Source organism: Myxine glutinosa, chromosome 2, assembly GCF_964187855.1.
Source record: "Myxine glutinosa chromosome 2, kmMyxGlut1.1, whole genome shotgun sequence".
NCBI classification, from domain to species: Eukaryota; Metazoa; Chordata; class Myxini; order Myxiniformes; family Myxinidae; genus Myxine; species Myxine glutinosa.
This window is the reverse complement of record NC_136262.1, coordinates 9191493-9218651: the sequence shown is the minus strand read 5'-3', so window position 1 is coordinate 9218651 and position 27159 is coordinate 9191493. Positions and strand designations below refer to the sequence as shown.

At 45.7% G+C, this 27159-nt stretch overlaps 1 protein-coding gene across 3 annotated transcripts in view; it reads left to right on the top strand.

The window, feature by feature from the left end:
- The window catches only part of ELMO1 (engulfment and cell motility 1), a 309653-nt gene that overhangs the window by 243896 nt on the left and 38598 nt on the right, over positions 1–27159 (top strand). For all 3 annotated transcript variants that reach the window (XM_078772962.1, XM_078772961.1, XM_078772963.1), the window contains one exon: positions 6123–6259. In XM_078772962.1, coding sequence (XP_078629088.1) covers positions 6123–6259 — 137 coding nt within the window. The remainder of the gene's footprint in view (positions 1–6122; positions 6260–27159) is intronic.

Below are 27159 nucleotides of genomic sequence, written 5' to 3'. Positions count from 1 at the left end.
TCCAAACTTCACGAGTTAAATAGAGCACAGAGACGGTCATTCACATTTTTCCCTTCGATTCCGTCTCTCTCAGTCTTGTATAGCACCACAGAAAGATCCTGGACCTTCTAGCAAATATGATTCTAGTTGATACGTGAACAATCTTAGACACAGCAAGAATCTCCCAGCTCTTTCCATCAAGCATTTTCCAATACAATACTCCCCTCCACAGTTAAAATTGGCTCATTACATCAAATTCATCATTCCCGGAGTTTCACTTAATTCATATAATATCAAAGGAAGATGGGGGGGAGGGGGGGAGGTAATGCCAGTGGTAGAGGGGTAAATGTACTATACTGTAACACTTGCTTGCCATTGTACACCGTCTGTAAGCGATAAACGACTTCAAACTATTCCACTGTACATCGTCCGTAAACGAAACAAATGTCCAAATTTGTCCAAAGGAAGGGAAGTGTTTTTATTTTTTAAATCTTTTTACGGATTCTGCTCTTAGCTACGGTTACCAATTACTAACCGGTTGCGTTGGAAGTTGACGGGTGGTTGTGAGGGTGAGTTGTTTCATGCATCACGCTTTAATTCGCGATGCAGACACCAAATTATAAATCAGAGAATTCATTTATTTCAAACATTAAATTAATAGTGGTTGTGATTTAAAAAGTGGGATGATTTTGTAAATAATTATCTCTAACATCATGGTCATTTCCATGCAATGCACATTATCAAGAGACCAACCAGACTACGGTATCCTCTGAATGCCTTCACAACCTGAGTAGCATTCCAACATACAAACAAGAAAGAGCAATCCGACTGAAGACCCTTGCCAGGACCTGTTTTCAGTGTTTTTTAAAGGCTTTTGTGTTAAAACAAATATGGCGGCCGAAACACGTGACCGATAACGTCATCAGTTTTTTTCTCCACCAATTTATCCCTCGATGACACTCAAGAAATTTCATCTTGATCAGATGAAGTTTTGTACTTGTCGAATTATGACGTCATAATGGAGGCACCTATGACATCATCATCATTAACATATTTTATTCCCCATTGAGTGTTCTTTACAATGAGCCATGTATCAATTTTTTCTATGCAGTGCTTTGGGAGATATAGAAGTGCAAATGTTTTCGGTTTTTCCAAGATGGCGCCCATACCACGTGACCTACGACGTCATAATTATCATAAAAAATTATACAGGTGGAGGTGCACCTATGGTGAAAATTTCCTGTCAATCGGACCAACGGTTGCAAAGAAAATCATATTTATTCTGCGCGGAAAAACAAAAAAACTAAAAACAAATGAAAAATCACTCATAGAGCGACACATGGCAAAAGAGAACAAAGCAGAATGGCACTCAGTAGAGCATTCTTTTGACCTCACAAATAATTGGTGGTTGTATTCATTTAGCTGATATGAAAATCCCATTCAATTATCAGGTCAATCAGATGAAAATTGAGGATTTTAGAAATAAGAAAAAAAGGTTTTGAACCTTTTGTTTGGTTTGAAAAAAAAAAAGTTTTAATTTTTTTTGAACCTTTTGGCCGATGCTGATCTCAAAAATAGTTGGTTGAATTCAGTTAACTGATATGTAAATCCCATTCAAATTTCAAGTGAATCGGATGAAAATTGAGGATTTTAGAAATTTGAAATTGTTGTTGACCTTTGGCCTATGTTGATCTCAAAAATAGTTGGTGGTTGAATTCAGTTTGCTGATATGTAAATCCTATTCAAATTTCAAGTGAATCGGATTAAAATTGAGGATTTTCTAAATTTGAAATTGTTGTTGACCTTTGGCCTATGTTGACCTTTTCGCCGATGCTGATCTCAAAAATAGTTGGTGGTTGAATTCAGTTTGCTGATATGTAAATCCCATTCAAATTTCAAGTCAATTGGATGAAAATTGAGGATTTTAGAAATTGGAAATTGTTGTTGACCTTTGGCTTATATTGACTTTTTGTCTATGTTGATCTCAAAAATAGTTGGTGGTTGAATTCAGTTTGCTGATATGTAAATCCTATTCAAATTTCAAGTCAATCGGATGAAAATTGAGGATTTTAGAAATTTGAAATCGTTGTTGACCTTTGGCCTATGTTGACTTTTTGCTTATGTTGATCTCAAAAATAGTTGGTGGTTGAATTCAGGTAGCCGATATGTAAATCCTTTTCAAATTTCAAGTCAATCGGATAAAAATTGAGGATTTTAGAAATTCGCAAAAAGGTAGTTGACCGTTGGCCTATGTTGACCTTTTGACCTATGCTGATCTCAAAAATAGTTGGTGGTTGAATTCAGCTTACCGATATGTAAATCCTATTCAAATTTCAAGTCAATCGGATAAAAATTGAGGATTTTAGAAATTAAAAAAGTGGTTGACCTTTGGCCTATGTTGACCTTTTGACCTTTTGACCTTAAAAATATATAGGATTTTGTCGGACCACAAACTCTACCATTTGGTGAAGTTTCGTGAAGATCGGTTTAAAACTGTGACCTGTAGGCAAGTATAAGTGAGCGGACTAACAAACACACAAACAAACAAACACACACACAAACCTGAGTGATCAACATACGTACTTGCAAAAACAAAATAATTATTTTACCAAGTAACAAACAGACAGACAGACAGACAAAGACAAACGGACTCAAATGCAAATACCCTCTCCTCTGGCGAGGGTAATAATAATTGTCTAAGGTTGGGTGTTACATCAAACTCATATGTATATATATATATGTATATATATATATATATATATATATATATATATATATATATATATATATATATATATATATATATATATATATACAGACTTGGCATTTACTATGGAATTTTTTTTTTTGTGGGGGTGAACCTACTTTTCAAGATGACTTAGAACCAAAAGTTCATTGGAATTATGTTGAAATTATTCCAGATTTTGTTAATGTGACCTTTAAAAGAAACAAAAACCACATTTGACATTTCGAAGCAAATAAATTGATCCTTGAAAGTGATGTAAACTGATATCGAACTCAATTCACGGACAGTACTGTGTTAAACTTCTGTGCGTTTTCCAGAAGTATCTCTTTATTTTGCACGTTAGCCAAAATTTTTTTTTAACAAAAACAAAAGTTAAATTACGACTGGGATTACGGACAGTAAAATTACAGTTCAGTACTTCGTGTAACCCCCACGAGCATTCAGGAGAGCACGCACACGTTTAGGCATGCTGTTCACGAGATTTGCCAAGGTTTGGACAGGAATCGCTTGCCATGCAGTTACAATAGCCTGCTGCAATTCACGCACAGAGGCAGGCTGCTGGTCCAAGTTGTCGATTTGACGCGTTAATTCTGCCCACAAGTTCTCTATCGGATTCATATCCGGGGACATGGCAGGCCACTCCATATGCTCTACACCACGGTCAGCAAGAAAGTGTTGGATCATGCGAGCACGATGAGGCCGTGCATTGTCATCTTGGAAGACAAAGTTTCCTCGAAAGGCTGCACGAACAAATGGAAGCATTGTTTCTTCCAGAATGGCCCTGTGCTTGAACTGGTTCAGGTTTCCATTCAGAACAACCAGGTCAGTTTTGCCCCCTGCATGAAAAGCAGCCAAAACGGTCACCCCACCACCTCCAGCTTGGACTCTTGGCACTATACAATCTTCGTTGTAGGCTTCATGCACTTGTCTGCACACTCGGACGCGGCCATATTGACGATAGACCAGAAATCTAGACTCGTCACTGAAGATCACGTGATTCCAGTGTCCTGGCTGCCATTGACGGTGCTCTCTGGCCCACTGCAATCGGTGCTGGCGGTGTTGTCTGGTCAGACGTGGCTTTCTCAGGGGACGCCTGGCACGATAGCCTGCTTGAACCAGTCGTTGGTTGACTAGCCTTCTGGATACAGGCACATTTGTCAGTTGCTGCCACTCAGCCCTAAGCCGATTAGCTGACTTGGTATGGCCATTGCGGACTAACCGGTGCAGCTGGCGATCATCCCTCCTTGTGGTTCTGCGGGGACGTCCTGACCTCAATATTGGAGTAGGGACACCCCTCTGAGCATTTCGTTTCAGGATCTTTGACACCTGACCTTGAGTGATGCCATACTGCCGAGCAATAGCACGCTGTTTCATGCCGGAATTTCGTAAAGCCACCACTAAATGACAAATAGCATTGTCGAGCTGACGGACCATCTCCAGGGGAAGCGGCAATAACTTTTGTAGACGTGCAGCAGTTGTTTTCCACTAATACAGAACGCAACAACCCTTATATACCCGATTGTGAAGCCAATCGTCAAATATACCTGTCCGTACATTTTGTCACGCCACCTGTGATATAATCCTGTTATTGACTTCTTGCTGCGACAGACAATCAGTGACATGGTTCTTTTAACACCGAAGCGTAAAAGAAACTCACCAGATTGATATGCCGAGTTCAGAAAGTAAACCCGAGTCAAAAAAAAAAAAATATTCCATATTAAATGCCAAGTCTGTATGTATGTATGTATATATATATATATATATATATATATATATATATATATACACATACATACATACATATATAAGTTCAAAACACACCTGGTCACACGTGTGCCGCACTGACCGGGTCCTCAGTCGAGGTCCTCAGCATCATCCCGTTTCGGCCCTTCAACCTCGATACGGTCAGCTAAGGTGGGCCAGCAGGGGCACATACACATCCACATGCAGCAACTACACCTGGATGCGTACATACCCCCACCCCCAGCCAGTGCGAACGCAGACTACAACAACAACAACACCTCTGCATCCAGAATCCACAGCACCAAACAAACATGGTGGAACACTCAAACACCCACCTTTATACCCTTCACCACTCACCAACAAAACACACCAGATCATTCATACACACACATACACACCCATACACACACACCCATACACACACACACACACACACACACAACACCAACCAACCAACCACCTACCCTTACAACATACACCACTCAACATACAAAAACACACACTCATGCAAAAATTAATTCATGCAAAAACACACACCCTCACCCACTTACTCATATACACAAATTAAGAACTAATAATAGTAACAACAAACAAACAAAAAAAAAAAAACAACCAACCTACACCGTTCGACATGCCTCCATAAACTTCCCCCATATCCAAAATGAGCCTTTCAAGGCAACCTGGGCCACCTTGTCACACATCCTCCTTCTTTCTGTCCCACACACTCCCAGCCTAGCAAGAAATGCAGAAAAGGAATTGCCAATATACCCTCTACACCCCACCTCAAATGGCTGACACGAAACTCGCCAACCATTCTCCCGGCACTCTGCCTCCAGCTCACTGTACTTTCCTCTCTTCCTCTCGTGCACCTCCTCCATGTTCTCTTCCCAAGGTACCGACAATTCCCCTAAGATGACCTGTCTTGTTGCACCTGACCAAATGACAATGTCAGGCCGCAACCTTGTCACACAGATCTCCTCTGGGAATACCAATTGTCTGCCACCACCTGCCAATGACAAGCATCTGACAGCCCTCTTGCTTTCCACCTCCTCCTCTTTCCACCTCTTACCACTTGGACCTCTTTGACAAACCACACCTCTCCCCCATCAGTCTCCTTTTCCACTCTTCTTTCTCTCGACCTCAGCACCTCTTGTTGCACCATCTGCACCAGCACCGCCAGCACCTGATCATGTCGCCACCTGTATTGTCCTGCTGCCAATGCTACTGAACATGCACTCAGTGCATGCTGCACTGTTCCCACACCTCCACACCAATAACATCTCTCCTCCTGCAACAACCCCCACAATCTCAAGTTTACTGGTGAAGGAAGCACATCATACGTTGCTCGCAACATAGTATACAACATAGTATATATAGTATACAAGATCGAGGCTCATGTAAGAGCTAAAATGAAAAATGAAAATGAAATGAATGAAACATGAAAAAACTAAAATGAAACTCGTGTTGCATGTAACATGAAATTTTGAGATCAATTAAACTCTCATTTATACACAGGCTACATCGCTTTTGTTTTTGCTAAATCTGGAGGTGATATTTTAGTTTGTAAACAACCTTCCCTGTAATTTGTCTTTCTTTGTTACATTGACAGAGAATTTTAATATTGGGTATGATGGTGATGTGTGTGCCTTTTCAGCAACGGAAACTGGACAGGACTACCATCCAATGTTCTTCACGCATGACAGGTCATTTGAGGAATTTTTTTGCGTCTGTATCCAGTTGCTCAACAAAACATGGAAGGAAATGCGTGCCAGTGTCGAAGACTTCGCCAAGGTAGGACTACTACTTTGCACGAAGGAAACCCTTACAAAAATCACCTAAGATTTCTCATGATACCTAATATAAATCTGATTGAATATTGTAAGAGTGGATAACATATTTTTTCCAAGGGCCAGAGAAAAGCTAATGTGCCATCCTAACCTATGCAAGTGCATCTTGAAATATTAAACCTCTCACTGTGGATATATCCTATATATACATTTGAAAAAGATAAATAATCTTTATCTATATAATATTCTCCGTAGGTGATTCTGTCTGTGAGTCTGCCCGTGGGTGTGGCCTCCTCTGTTGAGGGAGTAGCTCCACCCATTCTGGAAGGGGCTTCAAAAACAAATATCCACCATTTTGTTTCCTCGCATGGCTTTGAGGCCTCTTTTGTTAGGCCCACGGTGTCTTGCTCTCTCTCACAGTTTTATTTCAACTCTAATTCGATATCTCATTTCATTTTTCACAGTCGCTAACATGGTTTTAGACTCGGTTGAAAAAAACGGGAAGGAAATTCAATTAAAAGTTACCGTTTATAGAACGAAATGCATTTTCGAAGGCCTGTGACATAAAGTCCATTGAGACTCTCTCACAGCTTTATCTCGACTCTAATTCACCATCTCGTTTCATTTTTCACAGTAGCTAACATGGTTTTAGACTCGGTTGCAAAAAACGGGAAGGAGATGTGTTGACAAGTTAACACACAGGCAGGAAATAACCGAGATCGGAACGGTTTATCATACACCGCCCAAATAACACAGACGAGAAATATTTGATGAATGTTAATGTTTATAGAATAAATGCATTTTAATGAGAAGGCCTGTATAATGTAAACTAACTATGGAATACAATATTTTTAAATAAAGTTTGGTTTTAATATATTTTTACTTTGTAAAGCGAAAAGTTTTTGATACATTCAACTTTAAAAATGAAGTCACCCATGACTGATGTGAATTTTAAGACTCATCAACACGTCTTCGATCATAAATTACTTTTTGAAGAAACAAAGGTACATTTTGATTACAACTCAAGCAAAGGAAACCAGGCAATGCCTGTTTCGTTCAGAGCGATTATACACTGCCCAAAGAAGATGCGTTTCATTTCTAGAGGAAATAAAATCGTGAAATCTTTATTCAAATTTTTTGGGGGTTTTCGCATGAGTTTTTAAGGCTGAATCAATCGTGTTCACATCCAGGATCATTAAAGAAACTCCATTTAACGTGTGCATGGACATGTAATTCACATATGTGAATATGTGAATTGGGGACCGCAAGGCTAACCCCCGCTCTTGCAGGGAAAATGGCCTTAAAATGCCTGTTGTTGTTGTTGTTGTTGTATATGTAAAATAAATAAATAAACAGATGGGAAATTGCCGAGAGATATTTTTTCGTTCTTCTTTTATAAGCTATGTGCACGTACACTTTAAAGAAGTTAATTTGAAATCTTTAATTTTAAAAAATGTCATTTTGTATGCTCTAACGAAAAGAGTAACTTTGGTTTTCCCGGGACAGAAAGGTGCAATGTAATGTTCTTACACACCGCCCATAAGACCTTTTTCTCAGGGACTTTTCCATTTGAGCTGTATTCTTTATCTAGTCGGAATGTTTCATTCTTTAGACGTAGTCGCAATAAAAAGTTGCAATTAGGTACTCTGCACGTGGGGAGAAGGACGGAGCATCGTTTACGAATCGACACTCGCGTTTGTAAATGCTATGTCCAAAATGAATAAAATAATGAGGGAACAGAACAAGATCGCCAATGACCGTTAACACAGACTTGCACGGATGCTGAGCAACAAAGACATTGGAAGGTAATGTGTGCTCAGCAAACATATTATTACGGTTCTCTCGCCGGCCTTCTTCCCCTTATCAAGTGGGGATTAATCCCCTTGTCTTTACTGGCCTGGCGGAACCGAGACTTATTACGTCCTTTCCGGGCGAGCGCAAAATAGGGTTTCGGGACCAAATTCTCGCTCGTACCTAAGTACTCGCGCCGCCACGGAAACAAGGAAACAAGCCTCGCACGAACCACGTGTGATGGTAGTACGCCGAGCGGTTTGCGTACACGTGATCCGCGCAGTCTTAATTAATGGAACCCGATTGGAGCGATCTTATTCGTGCCACGCTTAGTCAAATGGAGAAATCACGGGAACGATCGAATTCAAAAGAAAGGAAGAATAGATAGGTTTAATTATTTCCACACGTATTTACAGTTCAAGGACGCAGGGACACAGAGCAAGCTTATACAGTCTTAACTTATCCCAGGACAACGGGCCCGGCTCACACACTCACACAGGGGATTGCAGATGGGCAGGTGTTCCCCAACGCATCCAGGGATGGTCCTCGTCCAGCTCTCCATGGCCCACATGCGTCCCGCGAAGATGGTGATCGGCGAAGACAGGGACTCGTAGCGCGTCTCTCGAACAAAGGCGATATATCGGGCGGAACGGCAAGGGGCGGACTTTTACGGCAAAGGGCGGGCTTTTACGGCAAAGGGCGGTTACTCAGCTGTGCTCTTGCAAGTGCGGCAAGGCGCATCAAGCTCATCCAGCACCGTGCGTTCCGGTTGTAAGTTCTCTTGAATCTCTTTCTCTCTCCCCGTAAGTCCTTTTATCGCAAGCTCCCCGATGCAAGTCCTTTACAACGCTGCAGTCCTTTACCTCTCTGCTGCAGTCCTCTACAACGCTGCAGTCCTTTACAACGCTGCATTCCTTTACAACGCTGCAGTCCCTTACAATGCTGCAGTCCTTTACAACGCTGCAGTCCTTTTACCGCAAGTCCTGTGACGCAAGTCCTGTCGAGGGCTTTTGCGCAGCGGGTTATATAGGCACGCCCCGCAAACCTTCTGGAACTCACCAGACTCTTCTCACCACGCCCTCTGACGCCACCACCTCTGAGCCCTGATTGGCGGCTCATGCTTACCGTCATCGCCTCTGCCGCTCTGCCTCGACTCTGCCCCGATCCTTTCTAGGCCTACCTCGTGTTAACTCGGCCAATGATCACCCAATGCTTAACAAACTGGATCGAGGCTAGGGTGGCTAGGAAATCGGTGGCAAGTAGGGCCTATTTTCCTGGCTTTATACAACGCAGAATTAACACTGGAAAGGGCCTACTCTCACACATACTAAGAAATAACTATACTACGAATGAGGCTACATGTTGCTTGTGTGACTATCTATGGGGGGCAAACTTTAACCTTTATTAGGCTCACTTTACAAACCTCAAAACCGTAGCAATATACAATAGCAGCTGTAATGAATCCAGATGAAGTATTGGATAATATTGTTGAAGATCATCATTGTGGTGCGAGTCCGATGACGTCACCATTGCGTGTACTGTTCTGCGAAACATTTCACTAATGAATGAATAGGACAAGGGGGCGGGTTTACCACTCCCCTGTGTGTGTGTGTGACCTACTCCCCCGTGTGTGTGTGTGACCCACTCCCCCGTATGTGTGTGTGTGACCCACTCCCCCATGTGTGTGTGTGTGTGTGTGTGTGACCCACTCCCGTGTGTGTGTGTGTGTGTGTGTGACCCACTCCCCTGTGTGTGCGTGTATGTGTGACCCACTCCCCCATGTGTGCGTGTATGTGTGACCCACTCCCCCGTGTGTGCGTGTATGTGTGACACACTCCCCCGTGTGTGCGTGTATGTGTGACACACTCCCCCGTGTGTGTGTGTGAGCCACTCCCCCATGTGTGTGTGTGTGACCCACTCCCCCACCCCCCCCCCCCCCCCGTGTGTGTGTGTGTGTGTGTGACCCACCCCCCCGTGTGTGTGCGTGACCCACCCCCCCGTGTGTGTGTGTGTGTGACCCACTCCCCCAGGTATGTATGTGACCCATTCCCGTGTGTGTGTGTGTGTGTGTGTGTGTGTGTGTGTGTGTGTGTGTGTGTGTGTGTGTGTGTGTGAGTGATGGGGGTAGGGAGGGAGAGGATTTGAGCTCTTGAAGTCGCATTTTACATTAGGTGTAATGACACATTTCAAACTGTATTTCCAATGTGCACGCATATACATTCACATGTTATCAGAAGTAAATACATTGTGTAGATTACATCATTTGTGGATCTGATAAATTGCCAGTAACCATTTTGTAAAACTGATGTGCAGCAACTAAATGAAGATGTCCAAATGTCACACACGTCCATGCCCGTGGGATTCCCATGGGTGACCCCACTAGTTATATATAATACGCTAGGTCTGTCTGTCTGGCTCATCTTGAAACACTTTTCTATAAATATATATATATATATATATATATATATTGTTACGGACACGACTTAGATGTTATGATGGGCCGAGCGGAATGGCCGCCATGTTCGCACAGTTTACCCGATTCCACCCGACGTTGACCAAATCGCGCTATGCTAAATCAATGAAGGAAAGGACACAACGGCTGGGATAAATGAAACGACACAAGGGGTACAGTTCTCAAGACCTCCGGAGGAGGATATAATTGGTGGTGCAGAAAAGGGGTAGATTACAAGGTAAGAGGTAAAGCACAGAAAAGATGGGCACTTAGTTACAGTCTTATCTTATCCCCGACAGACCACAGACAAACGGAACAAGACTGACTTACACAGGGATTGATGGCAAGGAAGGACAGGCAGTCGATAGCACAAGGTGCACCTTGGCTCAGGGGCAGAATCAAACACGGTCCGGTCCAGAGATGCGGGGAGGTATTGCAGCGCTCGGAGGTGGCGTCCTTCTTCTCCAAGCTGAGGGCGCATCTGACGTCACCTCCCTCTTCCTGCGCATGCTCAGCGGGGAGTGACACGCCCTCGGCTCGTTGGCTCCGCCCCAGATGGAATCGGTCCGCCGCTTCTATTGGGTGCAGGGGGTTACCAGGCTCCGCCCTTGACGAGGAGCTGACAGCGAGCCCCTACGTGGTAACCCCGTCGGAGCACATGTTCGATGGCGGCTAACCAAGCCGGAGTGAGGACGCGCACTCCCCGCGCCGCCGCCGTTGTTGTTGCTGTTGTTGTTGTTGTTGCTGAACCGTGAGGAAGAGCTGCGGGGAGGTATTGGGAGGTCCTAAACTTCCTAACGGTGCCATACAATCACATTCTGGTGCAACGAAGAGTCAGAATTAATGGAAACGAGTCCTTAACTGACATAGACTAAGAATAACTAGCAAGATGTCCTATAGTTGTCTACGTGAGATGCGGTGGACCTGGATGCGACATTTAATGGGGGAAATAGGGGAAGGTCGGGTCTACAGAGTGTTGTTTACAGAAAATGGGACTAGGGAATGGGGGATTGGGGATAGTTGGGAAGTATTGGGGAAATAGGGGAATATTTACAAGCGGATATGGATGGAGGCCAATCTCATATCTGCAACATTGCACCCTTCTCTACCTCGGGGCGTCCCGACCCGATAAATTTTTACTTACTTTAGTGTGGCACTCAGATGTAGTTCCCTCTACTATTAACTCAACCCTGAGTGCGACAGTTTTACAGATGTTCACAAATGAGTAAATATGTCCCCCTGCGACGTTGCACCCTTCTCCTCACAGAAACACACCCACAGGATAACCGAATCGCGGAAAGAATCCTCAAACTAAACATACAGCCGGTAGGGAGCATTATTTACACAAGACTGATATTTACACTACGATCCAGGACCTGTTCTTTGAGGAACACATGCAGATGTTATGCATAGAGAGAGAGCACGCATGCCAGCATCGATACACCAACCCACGAGTGCCCTGTGGCCCTACGGCCTTTAATAATGTGCAGAGCACCCCGTCCAAGCACCAAAAGCACCACCCCATACACACAGTCAGCACCATCCGGTGCACCAATAAAGTGTTCATAGTCACCGGTGGTGTCGCAGCCGGCCGATGTTCTGCCGCTGGTCTTGCCTTCCTGAAGTGCACTTGGCCTTCTGGCTTCCTTAGAAATAAAGAAAGGCGCCAACCGCGTCCATTTCTAAATTGTGGCCGTCAGGGGGCCCAACTATAAGTGGTTCACCTGTATGGCATAGGTGCCACGTTGACCCAGAGGTCCATCCACGGGTGGTGCTTGCCCGCAAAAGAACTGCGGTCCATGGTGGGCGGCCACAAAAATTGCGGTCCATATGGTGTATCGATCCAGGCAGCAAGCAGCGAAAGTACAGGCCCACAACTGCAGAGCCAGCACCTCTCTCTCCTCTCTCTCTGCCCCAAAGCCAGATCCTCGGAGGTGGGAGACAAAATAAGACAAGTGAGCAAGGTGGTAAGGGCGCAAAAGTGCACGCAATACAAGGTAATGCACACTGGGGGCACATGGGAACCAGGTGAGACAGGTACGTTCCTACCGTACGCCCCCCCCCCCCCCACCAGGTAACCTACATTGCCCCTCCCTTACCCCTTACGGTATCCACAAAACACAACACTACCCATAAACATCTACTTTACACATCAAACAAACGTCCCTACTGTCTTCCCCGTTCCTCCCATAAACCAAATTCGTCTTCTCTCCCTCCTAACCAATCAAATTTGCCATTTCCAACTCTCATCAAAATTTGCCATCTCCAACTCAACATCAAAATTTGCCATCACCAATTCATCATCAGTCCCTCCTAAGGAGGGAGAGATGGAATCACCCCAATGTCTCATCCACGTCGTGATGCGTCCCACAAATCCACACAGCAATTCTCATTTCCTGCAACACAAAACAAAGAAAACACAGGTGTGGAGTCATCATCATCACCTCAGGTAAGTGGCTGCGTATGGTGCGACAGGTTCATCAATCCTAACTATTTCCTAAATGACTTTAACAACTTTACATTACCCGGGGTCTTTCCCTGCCAATCCATTGGCCAACTTACACTATGGGTTCTAAAAACCAATTCCCATTGACCAAACTGTGGTGCTTCTCAATTTGGGGTCTCACTCCCCCGATTCATCTCCCGGTGCCCTCGCACAATTTCTGGGCTGTGACGTGTAGCTCTCCCAGCAGGTCTACCCACCTGCACACCTCCACCACTGTAGTTGCCACCCGAGCTTACCTGCTCCTCACCCTAACCTAACTAACTGGGGAAGGCCCTCTCGCACTCTCACCCCCTCAGTGCCCTCTCTGGCACGGGCTGCCCGATCCACACCCGGGATCCTCAAGCACCCACTGACACTAACGGCTCCCAGAGCCCACCTGCGGCCTCACCTGGCCGACATCCTCACAGTGGTGGAGTGCCCAAACCAACTACACACACTAACAGGCTACACGCCCAGCCATTTCCACAACACTAATGCACCCATCCACAATACCATTCTGCAACCGCACCACAAATGCCAATATCCAACCACAATTTACCTATACCCTCTACCTAACACTTACACTACCCGCCCCGGGTACTCGTGAAAGGGGTCCATTCTTCCCCCATCCACACCTTCGCACCATGCACACCACTCCGTACCACTTACTCCATGTATTCCACACACCTGCACTTGCACACCTGTGCTCTCATACTTGGTGCCGCCTGCACCCTTCTCTCCCCTAAGCGCATTTGCGCTGATCCACAACACTCACTACTCATACACTGCTCCACACACCTGTCCAGTTCTCACACAGCATCATCTCATCTAACTACTCCCCTCTGAAACTTGCGCTTCCCAGTCGTCCCTTTAAACTATTGCGCTCCCTCGTCATTATCATCCACACTAAACTACCTGCGTCCCCACTACAGGTATCAGTCACTATCTAACCTTAACGTCACCTAATGTCATCTTCGCTAGATCCCTACACACAATATAACCTAACCCACCCGGGCTAGTTTTCACTGCCATACACCCCCATAAGCTATAGCGCATTTGCCCCCCCATGGGAAGGGTGGCAGGGATGCCACCCTTACCCACCGGGCCCATCGCTCATCAATCCCCCAGTCCTCTGGCACTAATAAGCCCCCCCTTATTCAGAGGTACTGGGTCCCGCCTCGGCATCTAAAGCCGAGGCAATCCACGGGGGCGCCTGCTCGCCGGTGTAAGGCCTTCTAGTTTCCCGGGGTCTGGCGGGGGGGTGTCTGGGGTCGGCTAACCCGCTCCCCCCTGGGCGGAGTTGAGGACCTCAACCGCCGGGGATCATCCCGGCGCGTGGCTCGACAGTGCCGCGCCAGGTGACCCAGACGGTTGCAGGTATAGCACCTCACCTGATAAGGTGCTTGTCTCCGGAATTCCAAATTTCCCCCCCTGAAGGTCCGAATTGGATTACCCGCTCGTGGTCCACCGCGGGCCACCTCCGGGGCCGCCTGCCATGGTCCAGGTTCCGCCAGGCGCTGGTCCACCAGCCTCTGGACTATGCCCGCCAGGTCAGGACTCACGTCGGGGGCGGGCCCCCTAAGGGGTCCGCCCTCCATCGGGGGTCCCACCTGGCGGACCGCCATTGCGTGACGCTCGCTCCCCCGGGCCAGGGGCCTCGCTGCTTCCCAACGGGCCGCAGCGTCAGCCGCCTGGCTCAGAGTCTGCGGGCGCCACATGGCGAGCTGTTGCCGGAGCTCAATATCCGGGAGGGCCTGGATAAAATGGTCCAGCGCCAGGCTTTCCCGGGAATCCGCTGCCATGCTAGCATGTGCGATCCCCACTGCGCGGCGAATGTCGTGGGCAAGTTCCCCGATGGCTTCCTGGGGCTTGCGTTTTCGCAGCGCGAGCTGAGCTTTAACAAGCTCGCTCTGCTGTTCAACGCCGAATCGATTAATTAGGGCGTCGCGGAGGGCTGGCAGGGTGAGAGCACCCGGTGGTAATGCCGTCAGCACCTCCGCCGCCGCGCCGCGCAATGCGGCCACCAGGTGTACTCCACCTTCGTCCTCACCCCAACCGTTGCCCTTACACACACAGTCAAACTGCGCCAGGTACGCTCGTAGATCACTCTTGCCATCATACGGCGCGAGTGGGACCTTGTGGGACCACCTCGTATGCGAGTCGTTGCCCGCCTGCCGGACCCTGTGCGTCGCCCCTTGCGGGGTCAGCGCGGGGCCGAACCGGCCGGGCCCCCACAGTACATTACCCCCAAGGGGCTCTCGTGCCTCCCCTGTCCCTCTAAAAACTACCCCTGTTGGTGTCGATGCATGGGTCACACTTCCGCAACCCGCTACCCATTCCATACCACTACAACCTTGCTCACCCACACCTCGCACCTCTCCCATCACCGGACCCTCTCGCTCGCACCCTCGTTCCATACCCTCCGGACCAGCCATGCACCTCACTCTTGGCCTCTCACGAACATCCGGGTCTATCTCGACCCCCAAGCTTATTAAATCACCTGGCGCATCATACGCACGACCATATTGGTCACCACTTACACCGGGTCCTCTTTCTCTTCGCTTCTCCTCCATCACCTGCGAGTCCCTCATCCGGTTAATGAGCACATCATCACGATCCGAACACAGACTTTGGACCAATTCTTTTACTTCCTCCTTTATCTCTTTCTTATCCTCTCTCCGTCGCTTCTTAATTTCGCTCACCCGTTCTTCCACTTCTTCTAATTTCTGCTTCACCTCCTTCATCTCCTCGTGCGCCCCCTTAAGTTCTTCCTCTAACTCCACCTTATTTTTTTCTATGTGCTCCCGCACCTCCCGCTCTTTAACCTCCATCACCTCTACCACCTTGTTCATTTTCCTCGTCAGGTCCTCATGTACCGTCTGACACTCTTTTTTAATTACCCCTACGTCCTTTTTCATCTCCTTCTGTGTCGATTTTAAACCCTCTATTACCGCTGTGTTCTTCTTTACCTGGTCCCCCAACTCCTTTTGTCCCACTGTCAGTTGTTCTACTCCCAGCGTCAACTCCTCTATACCACCTTGCAATTTTACAGTCCCCTTTCTCACCTCCTTCTCCATGCGCTCCTTACAGTGCCTCACCTCCTCGCGCACTCCTCCGACCTCCTCACTCACACCTCTTCTGATCTCTTCTCCCATCACTTGCATCTCCTGCCCAGATGCCACCCTCATCTGCTCCATTTCCTCCCTGTGAGCATCCAATTTAGTTTCTACCCCCATTCTGACCCCCTCTATCTGCTGCCCCATTTGTTTAACTTCCCTTTCCGCTTGGTCCCTCATGTCCCTCAATTTGCCTTCCATACTGTTTTCTAACCCCTCTAACCCATTTTTCACTCCCTCTATCTGATTCTCCTGGGCAGCCATTCTGTTTTCTACCCCCATTAACCCCTCCTGTATTTCCCCTAATCTATTGTCTAATCCCTCTATTCTACTCCCTAACCCTCCGATCTGGGCCCCCATCCTTTGTTCTAACCATTGGCTATTGGCCCCCATGTCCTCCCTCAATTTCTCGCTATTGGACCCCATGTCCTCCCTCAATTTCTCGCTATTGGACCCCATGTCCTCCCTCAATTTCTCGCTATTGGACCCCATTTGGCCCTCCAATCGCTCACCCTGAGCATCCATCCGGTTCCCCATTACCCCCAATTGCTCACTCTGCAGTTTGAGGGACGCCTGCATTTGCGCCATAAATTGCTCCATGAGGGCCTGCATTTGGGCCATCCCTCCCACTTGTGCAGCGGGTGCGGCCGCCGTAGCTATGTGCGAGGCGCCATTTTGCGCGCCCGCAACCTCGTGCGCGAGGACGCCATTTTGCGAACCTGCCGCCCTCACTGCTTCGCTCTCCTCATGTCCCTCATGTCCCTCAATTTGGTCCTGGATCGACCCTGCCTCACTCTCCTCTACCGGAACCCAGCCGTCTTGATCTGCCATAGCGCGACTTTCAAAATTCGGGTTTTTTTTTTTTTTGTAAAACAAAATCAAATTTCGCCGTTAATAATTTCGAGCGCGTGAAGCGCGCTTCGGGTCCAATCCCACTCCTGACACCAATTGTTACGGACACGACTTAGATGTTATGATGGGCCGAGCGGAATGGCCGCCGTGTTCGCACAGTTTACCCGATTCCACCCGACGTTGACCAAATCGCGCTATGCTAAATCAATGAAGGAAAGGACACAACGGCTGGGATAAATGAAACGACACAAGGGGTACAGTTCTCAAGACCTCCGGAGGAGGATATAATTGGTGGTGCAGAAAAGGGGTAGATTACAAGGAAAGAGGTAAAGCACAGAAAAGATGGGCACTTAGTTACAGTCTTATCTTATCCCCGACAGACCACAGACAAACGGAACAAGACTGACTTACACAGGGATTGATGGCAAGGAAGGACAGGCAGTCGATAGCACAAGGTGCACCTTGGCTCAGGGGCAGATTCAAACACGGTCTGGTCCAGAGATGCGGGGAGGTATTGCAGCGCTCGGAGGTGGCGTCCTTCTTCTCCAAGCTGAGGGCGCATCTGACGTCACCTCCCTCTTCCTGCGCATGCTCAGCGGGGAGTGACACGCCCTCGGCTCGTTGGCTCCGCCCCAGATGGAATCGGTCCGCCGCTTCTATTGGGTGCGGGGGGTTACCGGGCTCCGCCCTTGACGAGGAGCTGACAGCGAGCCCCTACGTGGTAACCCCGTCGGAGCACATGTTCGATGGCGGCTAACCAAGCCGGAGTGAGGACGCGCACTCCCCGCGCCGCCGCCGTTGTTGTTGCTGTTGTTGTTGTTGTTGTTGCTGAACCGTGAGGAAGAGCTGCGGGGAGGTATTGGGAGGTCCTAAACTTCCTAACGGTGCCATACAATCACATTCTGGTGCAACGAAGAGTCAGAATTAATGGAAACGAGTCCTTAACTGACATAGACTAAGAATAACTAGCAAGATGTCCTATAGTTGTCTACGTGAGATGCGGTGGACCTGGATGCGACATTTAATGGGGGAAATAGGGGAAGGTCGGGTCTACAGAGTGTTGTTTACAGAAAATGGGACTAGGGAATGGGGGATTGGGGATAGTTGGGAAGTATTGGGGAAATAGGGGAATATTTACAAGCGGATATGGATGGAGGCCAATCTCATATCCGCAACAATATATATATATATATATATATATATATATATATATATATATATATATATAGATATATATATATAGATATATATATATATATATGTATATATATATATACACACACACATATATATATATACACACACATATATATATATATACACACACATATATATATATTGTTACAGACGTGGCTTAGATGTTATTTACCGAGCGGTTTGGTATGACCATGTCTGCACAAGTTACCCGATTATACCCGAACGTTGACTAATCGCGCTACGCTAGGTCAATGAAGGAAAAGACACACGGCTGGGATTAAAATGACACGACACCATGGATACGGTTCTCAAGACCTCCGGAGGAGATTATATTCGTTCGGAAGGTCAGATTACAGGGACGAGAGGTACAGCATAGAAAGACAAGCACTTAGACACAATCTTATATTAACCCCAACAGACGACAGATAAACGGGACAAAAGGCTGACTCACACGGGGATTGATGGCTAGGAAAGGCAGGATCGATGGCTCCAGGTGCACCTGGGCTCAGGGACAGAATCGACTCGGTCCGGTCCAGAGATGCGGGAGGTCTCACAGCGCTCGAGGTAGTGACTTGCTCTTCTTCAAGCTGGGGGCGCATCTGACCTCACATCCGGTGAGTCGCTTTGTATATCCGGCGGGGAGTGACACGCCCTCGGCTCGTTAGCTCCGCCTCGTGGAATCGGCACGTTGCTTCTCATTGGGTGCGTGCGGGGGGTTTACCAGGCTCCGCCCTTGACGAGGAGCTGACAGCCAGCCCCTTCGTGGTAACCCCGTGGAGCGCATGGTCATGGCGGCTAACCGAGCTGGTGGGAGGACGCACACTCCCCCCGCGCGCCGTGGTTGTAGTTGTTGTTGTAGCTGTAGTTGTTGTTGTTGTTGTTGTTGTTGTTTGGGGAAGAAGATGGAAGGAGGTATGGGAAGGTCCTAAACTCACTACTGGTGCCATATAATCACATTCTGGTGCAACGAAGAGTCAGAATTAATGGAAAGGAGTCCTTAACTGACATAGACTAAGAATAACTAGCAAGATGTCCGAAAGTTGTCTACGTGAGATGCGGTGGACCTGGGCACGACATTTAATGGGGGAAAAAGGGGAAGGTCGGCTCTACTGATTGTTGTTTACAGACAATGGGACTAGGGAATGGGGGATTGGGGATAGTTGGGGAGTATTGGGGAAATAGGGGAATATTTACAAGCGGATATGGAGGCCAAATTCCATATTCGCAACAATATATACACACATATATATATATATACACACATATATATATATATATATATATATATATATATATATATATATATATATATATATATATATATATATATATATATATATAATTATATATATATATATATATATAATTATATATATATATATATATATATATATATATATATACACACATATATATATATACACACATATATATATATATACACACATATATATATATATACACACACACGAGTTGGTACAAGTATGCATTATGATGCAAAGATGAAGTTATTTGATTTTTGGGTAAAGATGTCAAAAGTCACAGTCTGTAATAGGTCTATAACAGCTGATGGGATCTAATTCAAACTTAGTAAAGGTATGTATAATGAGGAAAAGATTAACTGATTAGACTTTGGGGTCTAGAGGTCAAAGGTCAGACATCCCATTAAGTAAAAATTCTGTTACCAAGCTACCTTGTGAACCAGTCATGGGATTTTCACCAAACTTGGTATAATTATATATTGTTGTGGTTTTGGAATAAAGGATAATTCCCCCTCGTAGGTAGACGCACCACAACATGAAGCCTCGCCATAGTTCAGTTATTTCTTAGGAATGTCTTAGTGAGGCATTGATTGAGTCAGAGAGAGAGAACGCACAAGAAAACGAGTCAATTGCATTGCCGGTTATCGAGATTGTACACGAACTAGCCCCGTGCCCCGTGCCCTGCGCTCTGCGCTGTATTAATCGCGCGCTCGAGAGGACGACCCGTGCCGGGCCACAGACGCGCGATCTCCTCCTGCCTGCCTTCTCCTGCATATGTGCCGTAACCGCCATGGAGCGACCGACGGCAAAGCGCGTTTGGTGCGCGAACTTCTTCGCTTCTTCTCCCCATGTGCGTGAGTGGGCCCTGTGTCTTGGCATAAGTTAAGATTGATTAAGCTTCTGCTCTGTGTCCCCTTTCCTTCTGCGAATCATTGTACCGTGTAAATAAATTGTGTTCTTCCTCTGATTTGACCGTTCCCGTCCCTTCCATTGATTGGCCTCGCATGGTAGGACTAGAACCGCTCGAATCGGGTTCCATACAAGTAACGGCACGAGTCACGTGATACGCATACCGCTCGGCGTACTCGATTAAGCGTGGCTTGTGCAAGGTTCGGTCCCCGCTTTCATGGCAGCGTGGGTTAAAGGTATGTGCGATGTTGACCCGATACCCTTTTTCACGTTTGCTCCGGAAGTGGCGATTCGGCCTCGTGGACCCGAAGACCTAGGGGGAAAAAGAGGGTTTAATCCCCCCTTTGTAATGGGAACGGGCTTCGGGAGATCCGCAACAATATTATGATGCAAAGATAAACTGATTCGATTTTGGGGTCAAGAAGTCATAGATCAGAGGTCATGTTAAGTAAAAATGATGTTGCTGCATCAACTTGTGAACATGTGATGGGATTTTGAACACATTTGGGATGAGTATATATGATGCAAAGATGAACTGATTGGATTATGGCATTAACAGATCAAAGGTCAGAGGTCATGTCAGGTAAAAATGTGATACTTGAGAACAGCTGAAGGGATTTAAATCAAACTTGGTACAAGTATTATAGTGACTAGGGAGATACCCGTGCTATGCACGGGTGTGAGGCCAGAAGCAAACAGGCAATGCAGATACAGTGAATGCTAAAGCATGAAACCAATAAATTCCACATTCCTGTAGCACCTTCAGTCGCACGTCAGACATGGACAGCAAGTTTGTGAAGGACTTCCATGAAAAACGTACCCATTCACAAACAACCGGGTACATTCACGTATATAAACATCGATCGTGGGACCGTGGCGAATCTGCATATGGCGATCCGCGAAGTTCACGTTCAGAAAGTAAAACCATCACAGCATGTCGTCATTCACTTGAACACGATATCTCTTTTTTAATTCCAAACAACATATCTCCAATCACAAATTAATCACAAAATAAACTTTTAACAACATTGTTAATGTTTCCTTCATTGTAAAAACTACCAAATCAACAGTTAAAAGGGTTTTGAGCCGATAGCTGTTACGGCCTTGGCAAGATCGAGATGGAGACAGCGATCTGTTAGCTTATACACCGCCCAAATAGGTATGTGGAATTCTCTCATGTAGAGATTAAATGTCGTTTGAACTTTGGCCGAGGTCATTATTTACTTTTAATGATGTTTATATACGAATGATGTTTAATGATGTTTATATTGGTTTTGGGTCGTCCTTTCTGCATATCTCGTGGGATTGTAAGTTGGAGAGACGGCCGTGATGGCGGCGAGGGGGTTGGAATTCTCTCAAGCAGGGATTCAACCCGTGTCCTTATAAAAGGTCTTTGTCCGAGGTCACCGAGTCCGATCGGTGCAACTGTGCAGCGATCGGTGCAGCCGTTGTGCGGCACCCGGGAAAACAACATCGTCACAATGAAAACATCGTCACAATGAACGTTATGCGAACGCGAATGTTATGTGGGAGTCCAAACCTGAGAATGCTGGAGACTAAAGCTGAAATTGGGGAAACTAAATAGCCTATTTTACTCCTGGAGATCCCAGGATTATCCACCCAAAATATCGTTGCGATCGGTTCAGCAGTTTTTACGGTACCTTCGAACGGACAGACAGACAGACAGACAGACAGACGGACGGACATTTGATGAATTATAGTAAGATGTAATGATGTGGGCGCAGACATATCGGTCGATGCCATGACGTCGCAGAGTGTCGTTCTAGTTTTCTTTGCTTTTAAGAAATATATAGCCTCCTATTCTTGATGTCTTTCAAATAGCACAATAATAACATTCTATTTTTTTTAATATCGTCCTTTTTTTTACCACTGGCTCTACTGGTGTTTTTGTGCCACTGCCAAGTCATTTTTATAACATTGCTCCAGCATTATCGCTATTATGTGTTTTACAGTATGTTTTTAAATGAGATAACAGTTTTTTGTTCTTTTTGACATTATGTGATTCTTCTGGTTGTTTGTTTCATCTTTGCATTTATACTATTCTGCTGTTTCTTCACATTGTTTTGGGATAAAAGTTGCTAAGGTTGATCACAGTCTTGCTCTTCGCTCACTTTGACCTCATGTTACCAACAACCTGATCAAACAAGGCAGTCTTGATGTAGAAACAGGTGTGTGTAAATAGCACATGATTCCTTGCTTTTAATCATTATTTGTTTGTTGGCTGATGGACAAGGAAATAAATGATGCAAAACTTTGGTACAAAATGTTATTTGGTCCAAGTATCAGTTTGTTTGTTTTGTTTTGTTTTGTTGTTTTTTTTATGTTGAAGGCTCCAGTGATGGACTATATAGTTCTGGGCACCACTTTAACGCTCCTAAGTCCGAACAGTAGTACTACTCTGGGCGGTTGCTGTCTACAACCTACTACCTACAAAAAACTGAAAGTTCATATTTTGAAGTTGAATTATACCTTCTGAGACCATTTTACTGGAGTCTCTGAACAGTTCATTGCTTTTGTCTCTTACTCTTACTTTAATGGCACCAATTATTCCTACTTTGTGGGATTGCTCCATGAGATTTCCATCTGCACACCACTCTCTATAGCAAGCACTCTCTCTCTCTCCACCACCATCTTCCACCTCAATGTTGCTGTGCCCCCTTGTCCTCCTGCCAACTGCATCTATGTCAAAAGCCTGCCCGACCACAATACCCTCTTCCCACGTGAGCACATTCCACAAGCAAAGCAGATGTGCCTCCTATGCCTTTTCATGAATGTTCCTTACTCATGTGCACTTCTGGATGTCCTCGATTCGTCTTCTTTCCCTCAGAGAGATCCCCATCACAGCATCTGTATCTCTGCTCTCTGCAGCAATATATCTCCTTTTCATTTTACAATGAACAAGCCTCTGCTCCATACAGGAAACTGCTCCATACATGAAAAATGAACAAGCCTCTGCCCCATACATTCTTTTTACCATTTTGTAAACCTTCGGGAAACTTCCACTTACCTCACCCTTTGGTCTCCCTCTCGCTCGTACACATGCACACGCAATCCTAACTCCAATTCCTCCCCCCCCCCCCCCACCCCCTATCATAGTATAACCAAGGTACTGTACTTTAGTTTAACCACATGCTCTAACCCCCCACATACCCTATCGATAATATCCCCATCCTTTCTTCCTTCTCTTGCTTATCATTATCTCTTTTCCCCACATTTATCCTTGGTTCCACTCGAAACAGGTAAAACCTTCCTGCCATCCATCCCTTGAAAGCTGTAGTACCTCAGTGTCTGAAAAAACCACCAAATGACCTACAAACAATAACTCCAAACCTAACCTCTTCATTTCTCACTCAACAAGTCCATCACCACAAACAGAAAAGGGTTAATTCCCACATTGCAAAACATTCCTTTATTCCTGTAAATAGCAACTAAGTAACTCTCCTGCCAATCTTTGGTATCATTTCCTCCTCACAGAGCTTAACCAAAAAATGAGAAAGCCAATCCACTCCAATCCTCCAATAAAGTCCTCCAATCCCCTAATCATCTCCATCATAATCCCTGATGGTCCACTATATTTCCTTGTCTTAGCTTTCCTTACAGCTGCCACAACAACCCTCTCCTATGCTATGCTTCTTATTGGTACTGGTACTTGCCTGGACTCTCCCAATATATCCCTCCCATCCTCCACATTTAACAGTTTCTTAAAATATTCTTAACTATAAAGACTTACCTTGTTGGGAATCTCCCCTCTCTTACTGTTTATCACCTTAATGTGCCCATTTTTGTTTTTGGTGTACTAATTGTCCCTTCGAGCCCTTTTCCTGCTCTTACGGTTTACGTCTTCTTACGGTAATTTACAAGTCGGCTTTAACCCTCTTCCTAGTTTTTTCACCCTACCTATTCTTCCCTTTCTATTGCAACCCATAATTGACCATTCCCATCTTACAAATACTGCCTCCCCTTGGAATCACCTTACAAACCAGGGTCCTACACCTATCCCTCTGCCTTTGTACATGTTTATTACCCCGCACATATGAAGCAAAATGTGGGGTTAAGCAATAGGTTCACTTTGTCTCTGTCTTTCTGTCTGTCTGTCTGTCTGCTGTTTACAAACATCAGTTTGTGATTGAGGAACAACTTCAATGTTATGTTGAATGTCATATTTTGAACATGAATCGGAACACGAACCTGGCGTTCAGCAGTACTTTGGCCCTCAATTTGTCCTGATCGTGCACGCACAGACAGGAGTGACATAATATTTTTGTCTGGCAGTCTGGCAGTCAAACAAAATTGTGTCTGCCAAACAGACAGAGTAATGTGCCCATCTTTGTTTTTGGTATACGAATTATAAACAGGAAACTTACTGTTTTTAATGATGTCATAAAGGACACAAACAACAGGTACGAATAACTAACTAATGCGACGTGGCAAATAAGGTGGCACATAAGACTCTGCGTCAACAGCAGTAAACTTCCGAATTTTGTTTTACTACAACCTTTAAAATCTCTATTTTATTTAAATTGAATTATATACTTTAACACTGTAGAACACAAATAACGTTTTGGCACTAACAAAAACCTTATGTTTAGCAGTACTTGGACAAAATATAGCGACATTTTACATCATCTCGACCAATCAAACTTGAGACCCCACCCATGTCCTTGTTTCTCAAGACCGCATGGGGTAAGGTGTTCTATGAACTCTCTAGTTATTTTTTATTACCATTTCATTATTTTGAGACATCAAGTATATGCTGTAATATTTTGTCCAAGTACTGCGATACACTCGGTGTCTTTTTACATGATCATGTGCAAAAAATGCAAAAGGCACAAAAGTGTGAGCATGTTGTAACAGCAATCATGTGGAGTAACTGCTGTCTTGGTGTACTGTGCCATATGGCCTCGACACTCATATGCTAATGTTATTAGTCGGCAATGAATGCTGGACAGGCAGAATGACTGATGACATCGAAGGTAAAATTGGGTCCACCTCCTTTTTTTCTCTCCTACTGTTGTAATGGCTGGTGTGGCTGGTTGCAATGGTTGCAATGGCTGGTGTGGCTGGTTGCAATGGTTGCAATGGCTGGTTGCAATGGTTGCAATGGCTGGTGTGGCTGGTTGCAATGGTTGCAATGGCTGGTTGCAATGGCTGGTGTGGCTGATTGCAATGGTTGCAATGGCTGGTGTGTCATTGCACTCATTGTCTGCACTCTCATACTCAGGCATGCAAGTTTCAAAAATATACCCTGCAATCTGTCGTTGTCTGTCATCATCAGCTTACCTCATCCTTTTCTGTTTTTGTGCGGCAGCATTAGATAAGAGAAAGTTGTAGGAAAAGGAGAGATAGAGCAAGAGGAATACAAAGAAGAGGGTTGGATATGAAGGCCTGACTTTCGAGTGAGCCGGCGCTTTGCTTTGTTAAAGCATTGTAAATGTGAGTGGATGTGCGGTGGTGAAGAGGGTTAAGTGAAATGGAATATGGTGGATCAACTTTTACTTTTTCTTTTTCTTTGCATGTTATCTTAATGCAGGTAAACGTTTTGTTCTATAAATAAGACCAGTTCTCTTTGTTAATCCAGTTGGCGGTTTATTGCAACTTCAACAATGAACACGGTCTGAAAGACATAAGAACAAACATAATGATCAGTAATGATTAAGAATCCTCTATCTCCCCCCAAGTCTTTGGCATGAAAAATATAAGTGTATAACAAGTGTGTGTGTCTTTTGGCATGACAAAGACTGAGAATATGAAGAATATATGTAACTAACTTTGAAGCTAATTGAAGAACTGGTGAACCAGAAACCAAACACAATGTCAGTAATGGTCAATGCCAGAATCACATGTCATAGTCAGAGTGCCAGGCAGGCTTGCTCGTGCTTCGGCCGGACCGTCTGGGTGCAGCAGCTGGTTTGTCAAGCGCAGGGCGTGTGGTAACCGTATTGGGTTTGGGATCACTGACTTGAGGAGGTGACATTGGAGGCGCTGCACTCATATGCCGAGTTACCCGCGATGACTTAGCCATAGATGGGGATGTAGCATCATCAAAGAGCTGATGGTGGCCAGGAGGGCTCCGGTTGACCCTGGGTGATTGAACAGGAAACGTAACAGGTGGCTGCGGTGGAGTGGTGTCAGAGTTGATGGTGGGATGTTGCGGTGGCATTGGACTAGTAATGGATGGGCCACAAGCCTCCTTATGACTGGCCGGGGTTGTGGTGTGCACAATGCATGGGTGTGGGATGTTCTGCCGAACCATTGGTCTCTGCACTCCAATATCACCATCTATCGTCAATCTTGGTAGGGGTGTTAGCACAGGAATGTACTTTCGCAGGAATTTCCTATTGCGCGGAGTAACCCTTCCTGAACCGTCAACTCTTACCACATATTGATCAAACTGGCGAACCTCGATAATGATGCCGGTTTTGTCCCATTTGAGGGGGTGTGGCCTGGTCTGATTCTCGATGCGAACACAGTCACCGACAACAAGGGGCAAGAGTCTCTTGGTATGTTCAGACCAGCGCTCAGCATCTCTCATGTGGCGGTTGCGAAGTGCTTCCTCCCGAGCCTCCAGAGTCCCACGCCAGGTGTTATGAGGTTTGTATCTGCTAGGTGGTATTGGGATGAAGTCTCGAATTGGGCGGCCAAAAATGCACATCGCTGGAGAGTTCTGTGTCTCTGGAGTATTTCTATACTGGAGCAGTGCACGTTGGAATGCATCGGTATCAAGGCCTCCATTAGGGCTAGTGTTGTCCATGAGAAGACGCTTCACAGTCTTGACACCAACTTCAGCACGGCAGTTGCTATGTGGATAAGCTACTGAGG